Below are 16,469 nucleotides of genomic sequence, written 5' to 3'. Positions count from 1 at the left end.
GCCTTCGGCTCAGGGCGTGATCCTGGAGTCCCGGGATCGAGTCCCACATCAGGCTCCCAGCTCCATGGGGAGTCTGCTTCGCTCTCTGACCTTCTCCTCGCTCATGCTCTCTCTCACACTCTCTCTCTCTCAAATAAATAAAAAAAATCTTTAAAGAAAAAAAAAAAAGTTTTAAAAAAAAAAAAAAAAAAAAAAGAAAGAACAAGAACCATATGATATTCTCAATAGATGCTGAAAAAGCATTTGACAAAGGACAGCATCCCTTCCTGATCAAAACTCTTCAAAGTGTAGGCATGGAGGGTACATAGCTCAATATCACCAAAGCCACCTATGAAAAACCCACAGCGAATATCATTCTCAGTGGGGAAAAACTGAAATCTTTCCTCTAAGGTCAGGAACGTGGCAGGGATGTCCACTATCACCACTGCTATTCAACATAGAAGTAGAAGTTCTAGCCTCAACAATCAAGACAACAAAAAGATAGAAAAGCTATCTGAACCAGCAAAGAAGAAGTCAAAGTCTCACTCTTTACAGATGATATGATACTTTCTGTGGAAAACCCAAAAGACTCCACTCCAAAACTGCTAGAACTCATACAGGAATTCAGCACAGTGTCAAGATATAAAATCAATGCACAGAAATCAGCTGCATTTCTTTACACCAACAAGACAGAAGAAAGAGAAATTAAGGAGTCAACCCCATTTACAATGGCACACAAAACCAGAAGATATCTAGGAATAAACCTAACCAAGGAGACAAAGAATCTGTACTCAGAAAACTATAAAATACTCAAGAAAGAAATTGAGGAAGACACAAAGAAATGGAAAAACATTCCATGGTCATGGATTGGAAGAACAAATATTGTGAAAATGTCTATGCTACCTAAAGCAATCCACACATTTATGCAATCTCTACCAAAATACCATCAATTTTTTCAAAGAAATGGGACAAATAATCCTAAGATTTATATGGAATCAGAAAAGACCTCGAATAGCCAGAGGAAAGTTTAAAAAGAAAGCCAAAGTTGGTGGCATCACAATTCCAGACTTTGAGCTCTATTACAAAGCTGTCATCATCAAGACAGTAGGTACCAGCACAAAAACAGACACACAGATCAATGGAACAGAATAGAGAGCCCAGAAATAGACCCTCACCTCTATGGTCAACTAATCTTTGGCAAAGCAGGAAAGAATGTCCAATGGGAAAAAAAAGACAGCCTCTTCAGCAAGTGGTGTTGGGAAAATTGGACAGCCAAATGCAGAAAAATGAAACTGGACCATTTCCTTACACCACACACAAAAATAGATTCAAAATGGATAAAAGACATCAATGTGAAACAGGAATCCATCAAAATCCCTGAGGAGAACATAGGCAGCCACCTCTTCAACCTCAGCTTCAGCAACTTCTTCCTAGAAACATCGCCAAAGGCAAGGGAAGCAAGGGCCTAAATGAACTTTTGGGACTTCATCAAGATCAAAAGCTTCTGCACAGCAAAGGAAACAGTCAACAAAACCAAAAGACACCTGACAGAATGGGAGACGATATTTGCAAATGACACATCAGATAAAGGGCTAGTATCCAAAAATCTATAAAGAACTTACCAAACTCAACACCCAAAGAACAAATAATCCAATCAAGAAATGGGCAGAGGACATGAACAGACATTTCTGCAAAGAAGACATCCAGATGGCCAACAGACACATGAAAAAGTATTCAACATTACTCAGCATCAGGGTAATACAAATCAAAACCACAGTGAGGTAACACCTCACACCAGTCAGAATGACTTAAATTAACAAGTCAGGAAACAACAGATGTTGGTGAGGATGTGGAGAAAGAAGAATCCTCCTACACTATTGGTGGGAATGCAAGCTGGTGCAGTCACTCTGGAAAACAGCATGGAGGTTCCTCAAAAAGTTGAAAATTGAGCTACCCTATGACCCAGCAGTTGCACTACTGGGTATTTACCCTAAAGATACAAATGTAGGATCTGAAGGGGCACATACACCTGAATGTTTATAGCAGCAATGTCCACAATAGCCAAACTATAGAAAGAACCTAGATGTCCATCAACAGATGAATGGATAAAGAGATGTGGTATATATACACAATGGAATACTATGCAGCCATCAAAAGAAATGAATTCTTGCCATTTGCGACAACATGGATGGAACTAGAGGGTATTATACTGAGTGAAATAAGTCAATCAGAGAAAGACAATGATCATATGATATGCCCGATATGAGAAATTTGAGAGACAGGGTGGAGGGTTTGGCAGGTAGGGAAGGAAAAAAATGAAACAGGATGGGATCGAAAGGGAGACAAATCATTAGAGACTGTTAATCTCACAAAACAAACTGAGGGTGGTGGGGGGAGGGTAAGGAGAGGGTGGTTGGGTTATGGACATTGGGGAGGGTATGTGATATGGTGAGTGCTGTGAAATATCTAAGCCTGACGATTCACAGACCTATACCCCTGGAGCAATAAAACATTATATGTTAATAAAAATAATTAATTAAAAAAATAAAATAAAATAAAATCTATAAAGAAAAAAAATCCCAACACCCCTATAGACCTCCAGTTTCATCTATACATTAGAAACCTGAGCTAGCTGGTGCCAAAGAGGTGTTTCTCAAGGTCAATGGCATAAATATAAAAAGAGTCATCACCCCACCTCAGTCCCTTACTATACTCCTCTAATCAATATCCTTTTCCCTCAAAACACCCTACCATATGTCATGGTTCTAAAGGTTGACAATCAATGACCCTTCTCTCTAAACGCAGATTTCAGAAATGTTGAAATTGTTACACATACTCAAGCCCGAAGCAGCCCATGTCCCTAAACAAGGTCAGGTATAAACATCACCAGAATTTAATGGGCACAAACAGTTCTTACAACAAAATTACCGCTGCTTCCCATGTGCAGGTGAGTACTGCAGGTGAACCTCCCATCTCTGTTTTATGGGAGCCCCATAGAGGTGTAATGTTCCTGATCTCTCTCTTCCCTCTTGCTCCCTATGGGAGGAGGAGTCACCAATCAGACTGGTGAGTTTGTGAGAAGAAACAGATCGGGCTCAGCCCATTGTGCTCAGTCCACTGCTGCCTCTCATCTCCCTTTTGGGATCAGCACAGTTCCACAGGACGCTGGTGCTCCACTCCTTCCTGCCCTAATAGGTAGCACCCCCCCCTTCCCCGTGAAAGGCTTGTTCTGCCACATCTATGCTGTGTAGGTAAGTCTAGCAAATTCAGGAGTGAAGTACAACAAGCCCGATGGCTCACAGGCCCGAGACACAAGCTCCAACTCAGCATTTATCAGTAATACAGCTGACATTCTGAGCTCTTCTTGGCAGACACCTGCATCTCCTTGGTTCTGCTTCTTAGACAAGGAGAAGCAGAGTATTAATCACCACCTCTTCAAGCCCAAGTAGTAAGGACTAGTGTGACTGATACGATGCACACACATATGGCTGACCGGACACATCTGACACCATAGGAGTCCCACGACCTACTCAGAAACAAGCAATGGTATTCAACGCAAAAGCTTCCTAGTCACAGCAGCAGTTGAGAACCCTCCTATATCCGGATTCTGATTAAGAAAGGAAAAGGCACCCGCGATCGCTCTCTCTCTCTCTCTCTCTCCCTCCCTCCCTAGACACACTTTCTCTTTCTCATGCTTCTGCTCATCGTATGAGAGAGTAGATGCTCAAAAAATTTTCAGTGACTGATGACTTTACACCAGGGCATTCTTATTCACTGAAGGCTTAACAAAACTTCACCCAAGAACTTGCCATGGCTCCCTACTTCCTCTGGTATAAACCTTGGCCTCTCGTCCCTCTGTGAACTAGCTCTAATTCTCTTTGCCAGTATTACCTTCACTCACCCATACCTTAGTCCCTAGTAACACTGAACTAATCTGTTTCTTATAGACAATCCCCAAAATTTTACCCAACTACCTCAACCAAAATCACCTGTCCCCAGTGTTACACATTTCAATCCCACCCACTTTCCAAACCAAGCTCAAATACTCCCTTAACTTATTCAGTCTCACCCAGATTGGGTCACTCCCTCTGCTCCTATATGCCTCAAGGGTCTTAACTATTTTGGGGTATACTAGTTGAACAAGTAAGTAAATATACTATAGATAAAGAGAGGTGGGTTTCTCACTGTCAGAGAAATAAGTTATACATAAGGAATGGGAGAGAGCTAAAATTCTGTGACATTAGATGGGAGTTGGAGATATCAGTATGAACTCATGGTTTCTTCATAGATAGGTGTGTGTGTGCTCATGAGTATACACACATATATCTCCTAGCTTTGTCGCCTGGGAGGGCCTAGAAACAATGGCACTCCCATAGCAATGTGCACATCTAGCCCCAACAACTTGGTTTCTAAATACCCTCTTCCAATAAAAAGAACCAAGGCTCCTTGGAGAAGTGATTGATTCCAGGGCTGCAGGAAGGAAAATACACAGTGAGTCTGGGGATTAGAAAATTAAGATAGTGAGACACCTGAGTGGCACAGCTGGTTGAGGGTTAGACTCTTAGTTTCTGCTCAGGTTGTGATCTCAGGGTTGTGAGATACAGCCCCGCACTGGGCTCCACGTTTGGCATGGAGTCTGCTTAGGATTCCCTCTCCCTCTCCTTGTGCCCCTTCTCCCATGTGTGCACCCATTCACTCGCTTGCACTCTCTCTCTCCCTCTAAAGTGAATAAATAAATCTTATTTTTAAAAAAGAAGAAGAAAGTTAAGATAGTGCTCAAAAAAGAACGGTCACAGAAATCAACCTGAAGGAGTTCCCAATGGCCAAAATTAGAATAATTTGAACAATAAAAATAATGATGGTTTTGGATTATAACCCATAGAATAATATAAATATCCACATGAGTTCATGCTGATAAAAATAATTAAATAAACAACTGAAGGAGAAGGGTCAGTTCTTCCTTACATAAAAATTCCAATTAACAAATGCAGAAATAAGGAAAATAGAAAATCGTTAACTTGTTCATTAAAATGATAAGGAGTCATTGAGGTAAAACTTGTGCCTCTGGATCTACTCTCTGGCTGCATTAAATAATACCCAGTGTTTATTTAAACAAGGCTGCTCATCTCTGTTCTACAAATTCAGCTGGGGCAAAGGCTACTGCCACCACTTTACAGATAGGATAGTACAGGTGTTTGGTGGTAGACCAGAAGCCTGGCAGACCAAAAGCATACTAGTTGACTCAGCACCATGCAAACCTCTCATCATCCTGTTTAGGCCTTGGAATTTCTCGATTTAATTTATTTCCTTAAATTACTAGACCTTCTGTGATTTATCAAAACCTTAACAGAGCTTCAAGATCCAGCATGCTTCTCTAATGGTACCCAGTGTATCAGGATTCGTTTGATTGCAAGTAACAGAAAACTGATCTCAAATCCTCTGAAGCAAAAGGAGAATTTCCTGGTACATATAACTGGAAAGTCCAATGGGGCTTCAGGCTCAGCAAGATCTAGGGACTCAAATGACACTTCTCTCTACAATACTCCATTCACAGACAGGCTTTCCCTTCATGGTGGCAAGATGGCTGCCAGCAGCATTTAAGTCAATACCCTTTACTGGCAGCTAATGCAGCAGAAAAGGCAGTGTCTTATGCAGGACACCCCCAAAAGTCCTAATCAACACTGGCTCAAGTGCCCATCCCTGAATCAATCTCTAGGGCCAGAGGAATGAACTCCATCGATAGCCTAAGTCATGTGCCCACTCTTGGAGCTGAGGGTGGGGTGACCCTCCCTCAAACCCCGGGATGAGTACATAAGATATGGGTGGATCCCCAAAGGAAGTTTTAGATGCTACTACCCAAAACGTGAGTGGCTCTTGAGCTGAAAAATTAACATATGTCTACAATACCAGAATCCCTCGGTCAGAATCAGCTCAGCCCTGCCTCCTCCAGCCCCATCCGGACATCTGTACCGGCCGTGACTTCCTCCTGCCTTGTGCACAGGCTGGTCCACACCTGTCGCCTCTGGTTATAAGCAGCCTGGACACCCAGAGTCTGGTTCTTCAAAGTACTAGGGCCTCAGCACACCCCCTCAGCTGCCCAGCAAAGTGCCACTGAGCCCCCAGAAAACACCCCTTGGCTTTGTTTCCCATCCCCCGCAATGTGAAGCTGAGTCACTGAGACACCAGGTGGCCAAGCACCAACCTTGAAAGTACTTCTCTAAGTCACTGTCTCTTGCTCTAGCATACTCTGGGACCTGGGGACGCTGGCTTGACAGTGAGATAATTATGTTTTACCCTTCACTCATTCCTTTATCAGTCACGAAGACAAGAAGAGATAAGTGTTCCAACGGAAGAACACACTCCTGCAGTATTTGCTGCTGGCTTTTCAGTGCCAGCGACCTCCCCTTCCCAGGCACAAGTCCCGGGGACCAGCCTCCAGCCCTGTTATCTGTGTCAGCTACCCTCCTGTCAAAAAGCAGCCTGCACTTTCCTTCCTGTATCCTCCAAAGCCGTCAACTTCCCCGGGGGCTGCTGGTGCCTTACACGTGAGGGGCCACTGTCTGCATATCACCCATCCCCTGTCTGCTTTCAGGGAGCTTGCCTCCCTGCCCGGCCTGTGCCTCTGTGTAGAATGTCACTCTGGTTGGCTCTAAGGCCCGTAGCACTGGTTAGATGGAGAAAGAGGGGCAGGGAACAGCACTGAGTCTCAGAGCCCAGGCTGTGAGATGTTCCAACACAAACTAACATTTCATCCATTCATTTGCTCAGCAAACCTCTTTATTCAGGACCTACTGTGTCCTGGGTACCGCTGTAGGTGCTGCAGACACGGAGACAAGTGTCTGAGCTCGCGGAGCATCCTTCTTGGTAGACATCGGAGTAATTATGTTTGTAAAGATTTTATTTATTTATTTGGCAGAGAGGGAGAGTACAAGCAGGGGGAACAGCAGACAGAGGGGGAGGGAGAAGCAGGCCTCCCACTAATCAAAGAGCCCAACTCGGGACTCGATCCCAGGACTCTGGGATCATGACCTGAGCCAAAAGCAGGTGCTAAACCAACCGAGCCACCCAGGAGCCCCAACATCTGACTGATTCCTGATACCTGCTTCACACTCACACTTCACAACACACAGTCTCAGATATTATCTATATAATCCCCAACATGTGGCAGAGTCAACTATAGTCTACAGACGAGGAGAATGGTAGCTCCAAAGGCTAAATGACCATCCCAAAGACAGAGCACAAATTCAGGTTTTCGGCGTGCAAACCTTGCACCCTTTCCAGGTCCGCTCCCGAGGAAAGACCTAGCCGGGTGCAGCCTGAAACAGACATTAAGTCAACTCAGTCCTAGGCATCATCACTAGAGGCAATTTTCTGCTTACAAAAAAGATGACCCCATCCCTGACCTAAAAGAATCTATAGGGTAAAGTGAAAGGAAGACATGTAAGCAGTTATCATCTGTGGTAGGAATAAAGAAGTCTGACTACATTCCAGTGGAAAGACGTCTCCGGAAGGACATATAGGACATGCTGATCACTTCCAGGCTGGAACAATGGGCGCCTGAGGCACAAGGACAGGAGGATCATTCTGCATGTCCAAATGTGACATACTTCGAATTGCGTGCCATGTGGATCTACTTCCCATTAAATGATGCTTTGAGGATGAGATTGGCCTCATTCTACAGGGTAAATGATCAGCTTTCTTCAACAAGAAAATAGCTCAAAAAATAGGAGGGAAGGGAAATACTATAGATTTGAGAAGATTTTGGTTGATGTTTCCTAATGCAATGCATGGTCCTCGTTTGGGTCCAGAACGTAATGCACCAACTTTAAAAAGACGTTTTTGGGATTAGGGATATTTGAGTATAAACTAGCTATTAGAAGTTATTAAGTCTGATAGCCATTCACAGACACATGAAAAAATGTTCATCATCATTAGCCCTCATGGAGATTCAAATTAAAACCACATTGAGATATCACCTTACACCAGTTAGAATGGCCAAAATTAACAAAACAAGAAAGGATGGAGAGGATGTGGAGAAAGGGGAACCCTCTTACACTGTTGGTGGGAATGCAAGTTGGTGCAGCCTCTTTGGAGAACAGTGTGGAGATTCCTCAAGAAATTAAAAATAGAGCTTCCCTATGACCCTGCAATTGCACTCCTGGGTATTTACCCCAAAGATACAGATGTCGTGAAAAGAAGGGCCATCTGTACCCCAATGTTTATAGCAGCAATGGCCACAGTCGCCAAACTATGGAAAGAACCAAGATGCCCTTCAACGGATGAATGGATAAGGAAGATGTGGTCCATATACACTATGGAGTATTATGCCTCCATCAGAAAGGACGAATACCCAACTTTTGTAGCAACATGGACGGGACTGGAAGAGATTATGCTGAGTGAAATAAGTCAAGCAGAGAGAGTCAATTATCATATGGTTTCACTTATTTGTGGAGCATAACAAATAGCATGGAGGATAAGGGGTGTTAGAGAGGAGTAGGGAATTTGGGTAAATTGGAAGGGGAGGTGAACCATGAGAGACTATGGACTCTGAAAAACAATCTGAGGGGTTTGAAGTGGCGGTGGGGTGGGAGGTTGGGGTACCAGGTGATGGGTATTATAGAGGGCACGGCTTGCATGGAGCACTGGGTGTGGTGAAAAAATAATGAATAATGTTTTTCTGAAAATAAATAAATGGAAAAAAAAAGAAGTTATTAAGGAAATATTGTTAATTTTGTTAGTTATGATGATGGTATAGAATTTTTTTTTGTTTTTTGGGGTTTTGTTTTTAAATTGTATTTATTTATTTGACAAAGAGAGATGAGAGAGGGAACACAAGAGTGGGAGAGGGAGAAGCAGGCTTCCCGCCAGGAAGGGACCCTGCTGCGGGGCTCAACCCAGGATCCCGATCATGACCTGAGCTGAAGGCAGACACCTAACAACTGAGCCACCAGGCGCCCTTGGAAGTTTTTTTAAGGTACTTCTTTATTAGAGATACAGACTGAAGCATTTACAGATAAAATATGATGCCTGAAGTTTACTTTTAAATATTTAAGCAAAAATAAATAAACGAATTAAAAATGCATAAATGAATAAAGGGGCAAATGGATAATACAAGACTGAGGAAATGTTGATCATGTCTGAAGCCGGATGACAATTCCATAAGGGTTCATTATACTTTTCTCTCTACTCTTGTTAATGGTTGAAATTTCTATAATGAAAAGTTTAAATAAAAATTTTAAAATTAATTATCCCATCCACCAAGAATGATTGAGAAGGAAAACATGACAGAGGAGAGGTATTTGAGCTGAGGCCAAAAGGATGACTAGAAATTTTCTAAGGGGCCAAGGGCATTCCAGGCTGAGCAAAGATATAGATCTATTCCAAACCTCTCCTTGGAGGAAACAAAAGTATCTACACTTGACCCCAAATTCAACTTATATCCAAAAAAGGACACCTTCTTGCTTGATGCCCCAACTCATCTAGCTGTAGCATCAAAATCAACCGACCTATTCCAAGCGAGGAAAGAGGGTGCGGGGTGGACGGCTCCCCTCAGAGGACTAGCAAGGAGCCCCAGTGTAGCCCTGCGAGGACAGGAAAGCAATTAACCTCTTTCAATTGGGTTTTGCCTGACAAAGCACTTCGGAAGCCAACTGAGTTATCTCAGGAACAGAGCCTTCATCCCTCCTGAGTCATCCCAGACACCTTGTGCTCCCCAGAAACACACACCAGCCTTCCCGACAGTGCCTTGTCAAGTAATGACCTCAGTACCATGGGATCCAGCTTGATGGCAGCTGGGCAGCCTAGCCCGTCAGCACAAAAACAACTCCAATGAGGAGACGGTCCTCCCCTCCTTGCTCCCAAGCCCCCAGTGCCAATCCCCTCACAGCCCCCGCCGACCCCCAGGTGCATGCGAGATGCTTGCCAGCTCTGCAGCTACTTTAGGACTTACCCGGTCCTGGTCTGGCTCAGATGGGTCCCCGGGGCTCCTTACCTTGGATCGAAGCTGCAAGTACTCCTCAGAACCATAGGGGACACTCCTCAGGGAGGTGAGATAGTCGTAACTAATGACAGCTGTCTGTGAACCAAGGAAAAGAAAGGCTTAACGCCTGGGGCATCAAATATTGCTCCTCGCCACCCCACCCCTCCGATATCCTACAGCTGCACGCCCCTGACACAGGCAGTATGTCTACAGAAGTAGACAACCCCTCCCCTAAGATGCTCCGCCCCCCAGATCTTAGCCTGGCTGCCTTCTTCCTGACAATCAGGGCTCTGCACCAATGTCCCCTCTGCAGAGAGCCCAGTCTAAGGTTGCCCCACCTGCCAGCAACTCTCAATTACTTATCATAATGACATTATCATACCCAAAATTACCCTGCTCGTTTGTTTCCTTGTATATGGACTATGCTCTCTGCTAGAATTTCAGCTCTATAAACACAGACCCTTGTCCTTCCCATTCATCACTGTATCCCCAGCACCATCTCACTGTGCCAGACACAAAGGTAAATGCTCAGTAGAGACGAGCTGAAGGAACGCTGTTGGATAAACTTAGCATCATAAATAAACATCATTTTATATTTATGTTGCACTGACAGCCTGAGTTTTGATTCTGGGACCCTTGGCCAAAAGCCCTGAAGAAGTCCTCATATCCACATCCCCATATCCATATCCCATGTCCTGAATCAGAGAATCACAGGTTTCCAGATATCACAGACATGGAGGAAGCTGGAGGACTACCCAGGCCAAACCTTCCCTTCTAGAACTGAGCAACTGAGGTCCCTAGAAGCAAAGGGACTTACAAGGTTGTTACAGAGAAAAGTCTATCCCCTTGTTTACACCCCCAAAGCTTTACTCCACTCAACATAAAGGTGTTAAACACCAACCACAAGCAAGGGCTGGTCACTGAACAAGGCACAAGGCCAATCAAAACCAGAGCCCTGGCCTTTAAAGAAGGCACATCCTAGTGACTGGTGTGTAAGGCACTGGCAGATACCTTCCTCCCTCATTCCTAGCTACAGCTGGCCCTTGAACATGGGTTGGAACTGTATGGGTCCACTTACACATGGCTTTGGGGTTTTCCTGGTAAACTGCAGTACAGTACTGTAAATGTATTTTCTCTTCCTGATGACTTTCTTAATAACCTTTTCTTTTCTCTGGCTTACTTTATTGTAAGAATATATATGATACATACGACAGGCAAACAATGTGTTAACAAACTCTTCATGGTATCTGAAAGGCTTCTGGTCAACAACAGGCTATCAGTCCTGAAGGTTCTGGGGAGTCCAAAGTTGACTGCATGGGAACTGACACCCTAACCCCCACGTAGTTCAAGGGTTAACTGTATTCAAATCCCTAAGGCTCCATTAAAGCCCGCTTCCCTTAGGGCACTCATCCTGACTCCCAGCCTACACATCTCACTCCTGTGTCTGAAGTCCCCTAGCAGTGGTCCCCTGAGTCACACATCTTGACCCAATCCATGGTTTTAGAGTGATTGTTTTTTGACCCACTCCTGTGAGCACTCCTCAGTCATAAGATCCTTCAAAGCTGGGTCAAGGAGGGACAGTTCATTCTACCTCTCAAAGCACATAAGACAATGCTGGGCCGCCAAAAGGCCCTCAGTAAACACTCGGGAATCATTTTCTATCCTGGGGCCTGTTTATCTATTTGTCCGTCTGGGTTCTATAACTAGCTCAGGAGAAGACTTCACAACACTGGGTATTAAGGAAACAATCAGACAACAACTCAAACAGAGCGTGCCTCAGAGTCTATCCACACCAAGGGGAAGCAAGGACGAGCTCATCCTGCAGCAGACAAAAGGCAGAGAGGGAGCATAGAAGCCTGTGGCCCTCTGCCCACCAGTGAGGCAGTTACATGTGCATATCCGGGAGAGTGGCTCTCAGCAGCATCAAGAGGCCACGATCGCAGCGGAAGGATGCTCCCGGGCCACAGAGAAAACCTCTAATGGCAAAATATTCAACTCAGATTCTCTGTTAGTTCAGGGGCTGGAGGGGATCCTCAAAAATCTTCCAAGGCCCAGATGCTCTGAGTCCAAGCCCTGTCTCAGGAACCATGCACACTAGATCACGGGAGAGAAACCAGGTTTCCTGATAGAATTTCATGAAAGCTGCCAAGCCTTTCCATATACATTGGCTAAGGAGTACCTGCCCGGGTCTGTCACTAAAATATGATACAGAATCTAAAATGTAAAGGCTTGGGCGGTTGGGTGGCTCTGGGGGTTAAGCCTCTGCCTTCGGCTCAGGTCATGATCTCAGGGCCCTGGAATTAAGCCCCGTATCGGGCTCTCTGCTCAGTAGGGACCCTATTCCCCCGCCCGCCCAGCTGCCTCTCTGCCTACTTGTGATCTCTCTCTCTCCCTGTCAAATAAATAAATAAGGGTACCTGGGTGGCTCAGTTGGTTCAGCAACTACCTTAGGTTCAGGTCATGATCCTAGAGTTCTAGAATCGAGTCCTGGGGCTCCCAGCTCCATGGGGAGTCTGCTTCTCCCTCTGACCTTCTCCCCTCTCATGCTCTCTCTCACCCTCTCTCTCTCTCAAATAAATAAATAAAATCTTTTTTTAAAAAAAAAAGTTTCTTAAAAAATAAATAAAATCTTTTTTAAAATAAATAAATGAATAAATAAGTAAAATGTAAAGGATTTACAACAGAGACTGTGTGCAATTCCATTCTACCAGGATTTGGTAGGACCCAGTGGGGGCGGGGAGGCCACGAGAATAGAGATACAGAAGAGCACACGGCCATGCCTGCTCAAAGCTTGGCACACGTAAGAGTGTTACACGTGAACCCCCGCATCTGCTGTCTGTATGAACACCTGCGGGAAACAGTGCAGTCCCTCGGCCACCTGACAATGAGAAAAACCTACCGTGGCAACTGCTCGGCCCACCCTGACAGCACCGAAGTCGTTAGGATCCAAGTACTTGTTACTGTAAAGGTAGAAGCCCGAGGCAGCCAGAGCCACGCCAGTCCATGAAGCAAGCTTGAGCGCCTTTCTGGCCATGTTCCCAGACCCTGCAGAAGGAAAGGAGACAACAAGGGACAGCTGAATCCCACAGTTAGTCAGACCACGGTTCAAATTCAGGCTCTGCCGCTTAAAAGATTATATTTTCTTGGGTCATTTTCTTAATCTTGCTGATCTCTGTTTCCTCACTTGTAACACAGGATGATACCTACGTCAAAAGTTATTGGGAGGGCCACCTGGGTGGCTCAGAAGCCTCTGCCTTCGACTCGGGTCATGAGCCCGGGGCCCTGGGATCGAGCCTCACATCTGGCTCTCTGTTCAGCAGGGGAGCCTGCTTCCCTTCCTCTCTCTCTCTGCCTGCCTCTCTGCCTGTCAAATAAACAAAAAAGTTACTGGGATAAAATGAAATTGTGCATATAAAACGCTTAGCAGAGTATCGGGCACAAGTCAACTCTCCAAGTTATTACTCCTTGCACAGTGCCGGATACCATTCGAGGCACGGGGGGAGAGGGAACAAAACAGAGTTCTTGCCCACGTGGTGCTTCTGCTCTAGATGGGACGACAGGTCCGCAGCACACAGACATATTAGAACAGCAGCAGGTATGAAGTGCAGAGAAGAAAATGAAAGGGGGTAAGAGGAGAGATGACACGTATGAGACCAAGATGCTGTTTTAGATAGGGAATGTGGCAGAGCACGCTAATCCTTGTTACTTGTAACCACTACTTTACCAGCGTGCACACACAGGTGTCATTTGCCTTCTGTGTCCAGGTCAGAAGTGCTCAATCCACGGCCAAAACAGCAGCTGGTCAGAATCAGCCAGATAAGCTCTCCACGTCTGGCTGATTTCCAAAATATTTATTCAGTTAGAGTAAACTGCCCCTTGTCTAGACCATGAGCTCCTTGAAGGCACACACCATGACTTATTCCGCTGACTCACAGTCCTGCAGGGCACTCCGAGAGTAGGGATTCAAAGTCCACCTGCTGATTTGGTCTGTTGAACCGGAAGTACTCCCAGTCAGTGGGATCAAGAGGGCTCAGGGCTCTCTGATGGCCTTTCTCACCCTACCTGTACTAGCTCAGTCCACCAGGTGGACCGTTGGAGCTTCTGGGGGCCACTGTACCCAACAGGCTGTTTCCCCTTCAGTTTCTGGGAACTCTGTATCATACTAAACTCCCAAACCACAGCTGCAGGCAGCAGGGAAGAAGTCCCATCCAGAAGTGAGCCACCAAACTAACCACACGTGCAAACCCTGTACAGAGGCAGAAGGAAGATTCAGGTTGCCCCTGCTTGCTTCTGCTCTGGACGCAGCCTGTGACCATCCCCTCCCTGCTCTGTGCCTGTTCCCCCCTCCCCCGTGGGAAACTAATGCTACACACAGCCTTGTCTTCATTTTCTTCAAAATCTGTTTGAACTCATGTTTCTTACATATTCACAGGTACATCTTTTTTCCATTCTTTTACTTTCAACTTACATTTTATACTACTTCTCTAAACAACATATAGTTAATTTTCTTTTGCTTGCATTTAATATAACTTGTGAATGTAGATTAAATTTTACTATCTTCTTCCATCTCAAAAATGCAGATCTCTTACACCACATTAACAAAATGAAGGATAAAAATCACATAATCAGGGACGCCTGGGTGGCTTAGTGGGTTAAGCCCCTGCCTTCATCTAAGGCCATGATCTCAGGGTCCTGGGATCAAGCCTCACATCTGGCTCTCTGCTGAGCAGGGAGCCTGCTTCCCCCTCTCTCTGCCTGCCTCTCTGCCTACTTGTGATCTTGGTCTGCCAAATAAATAAATAAAGTCTTTTTTAAAAAGTCACATAATCATCTCAACAGATGTAGAAAAAGCATTTAACAAAATTCCACACCCATTTCCGATTAAAAACTCTCAACAAAATAGGGACAGGGGAATATACTTCAACATAATAAAGACCATATGTGACAAGCCCACAGCTAACACCATACTCATTGGTGAAACGCAGGGAGCTTTTCTAACATTAGGAATAGGACAAGTATTATTCAGCATAGTACTGGAAGCCCTAGCCAGAACAATAGACAAGAAAAAGAGGTAAAAGCCAATCAAATTGGGAAGGAAGAAGTAAAACTATCACTATTTGCAGTGGATATTATATACAGAAAACCCTGAACAATCCACCAAAAAACTGTTAGAATAAACCAATTCAATAAAGTTGTAGGATACAGGGACGCCTGGGTGGCGCAGTTGGTTAAATGACTGCCTCCGGCTCAGGGCGTGATCCTGGAGTCCCGGGATCGAGTCCCACATCAGGCTCCCAGCTCCATGGGGAGTCTGCTTCTCCCTCTGACCTTCTCCTCGCTCATGCTCTCTCTCACTGTCTCTCTCTCTCAAATAAATAAAATAAAATCTTAAAAAAAAAAAAAATTAAAAAAAAAATAAATAAAGTTGTAGGATACAAAATCAGCATGCAAAAACCTGTTCTGTTTCTGTACACTAATAGTGAATAAGCAGAAAGAGAAATTAAGAAAACAATCCCACTTATAATTACATTGAAAATAAAAAGCTAAGAATACATTTAACCAAGGAGGTGAAAGACCTGTACACTGAAAATTATGAGACATTAATAAAGAAATTAAAGACACCAATAAATGGAAAGCTATTCTGTGTTCATGGATTGGAAGAATATTGTAAAATTTCCAAATTACCCAAAGCAGTCTACAAATTCAATGAAATCCCTATCAAAATCCCAATGGCATTTTTTCTCAGAAATAGAACAAACTATTCTAAAATTTGTAGGGAACCACAAAAGACACAGAATAGTCAAAGAAATCTTGAGAAAGAACAAAGCTGCAAGTATCATGGTCTCTTATACTACATTACAAAACTGTAGTAATAAAACTGTATGGCAGTGGTATAAAAAGAGACACATGGATCAATTAATTCCACCAGAGAGTCCAGAAATAAACCCATACACATACGGGCAATTAATTTACGACAAGAGAGCCAAGAACATACACAGGGGAAAGGACTGTCTTTTCAATAAATGGTGATAAACATTAATTGAAAAGATAAACAAAATCTTTTTTTTTAATTATTTATTTATTTGACAGAGAGACAGAGAGAGAGGGAATACAAGCAAGGAGAGTGGCAGAGGGAGAAGCAGGCTTCCCACTGAGCAGGGAGTCCAATGCAAAGCTCAATCCCAGGACTCTGGGATCATGACCTGAGCTGAAGACAGATGTTTAACAACCGAGCCACCCAGGCGCCCCACAATGGGTGATTTTTATGCAAGCTAAAATTTGAGAACCATTCTTCTAAATATTTTCTTTTTAATAAAGAGTCTGCATGTGTTTGAATCCATCAGTGAAACCATGCCCAAAAAAACAAGCCTTCCAACTTGATCATACCTACTCCCAACTCCAGGGGTCTGCAATCACCCGAAAAGTGTGACTCCAAACAATTATTTTTAAAGAAATCATGTAAGAAACTCATTTGTTGCCCTAAACACAAATGCTCTAGCCCAGCTCCTGG

The 16,469-nt window shown here is 44.2% G+C and overlaps 1 protein-coding gene across 4 annotated transcripts in view; it reads right to left on the bottom strand.

Annotated features, from left to right (window-relative positions):
- The window catches only part of ADCK1 (aarF domain containing kinase 1), a 154,112-nt gene that overhangs the window by 100,650 nt on the left and 36,993 nt on the right, over positions 1 to 16,469 (bottom strand). For 3 of the 4 annotated variants that reach the window (XM_044230319.1, XM_044230318.1, XM_044230322.1), the window contains exons 2-3: positions 12,858 to 13,003; positions 9,971 to 10,054 (exon numbers count right to left, since the gene is read on the bottom strand). In XM_044230319.1, the coding sequence (XP_044086254.1) occupies positions 9,971 to 10,054; positions 12,858 to 12,992 (219 nt within the window). In that variant the 5' untranslated portion in view covers positions 12,993 to 13,003. Of the gene's footprint in view, positions 1 to 9,970; positions 10,055 to 12,857; positions 13,004 to 13,682; positions 13,736 to 16,469 lie in introns of those variants that run through there. The other variant, XM_044230321.1, reaches the window with a different exon arrangement.

Source organism: Neovison vison, chromosome 13 (assembly GCF_020171115.1).
Source record: "Neovison vison isolate M4711 chromosome 13, ASM_NN_V1, whole genome shotgun sequence".
Taxonomy (NCBI): domain Eukaryota; kingdom Metazoa; phylum Chordata; class Mammalia; order Carnivora; family Mustelidae; genus Neogale; species Neogale vison.
This window is presented reverse-complemented; position numbering and strand designations above follow the sequence as displayed.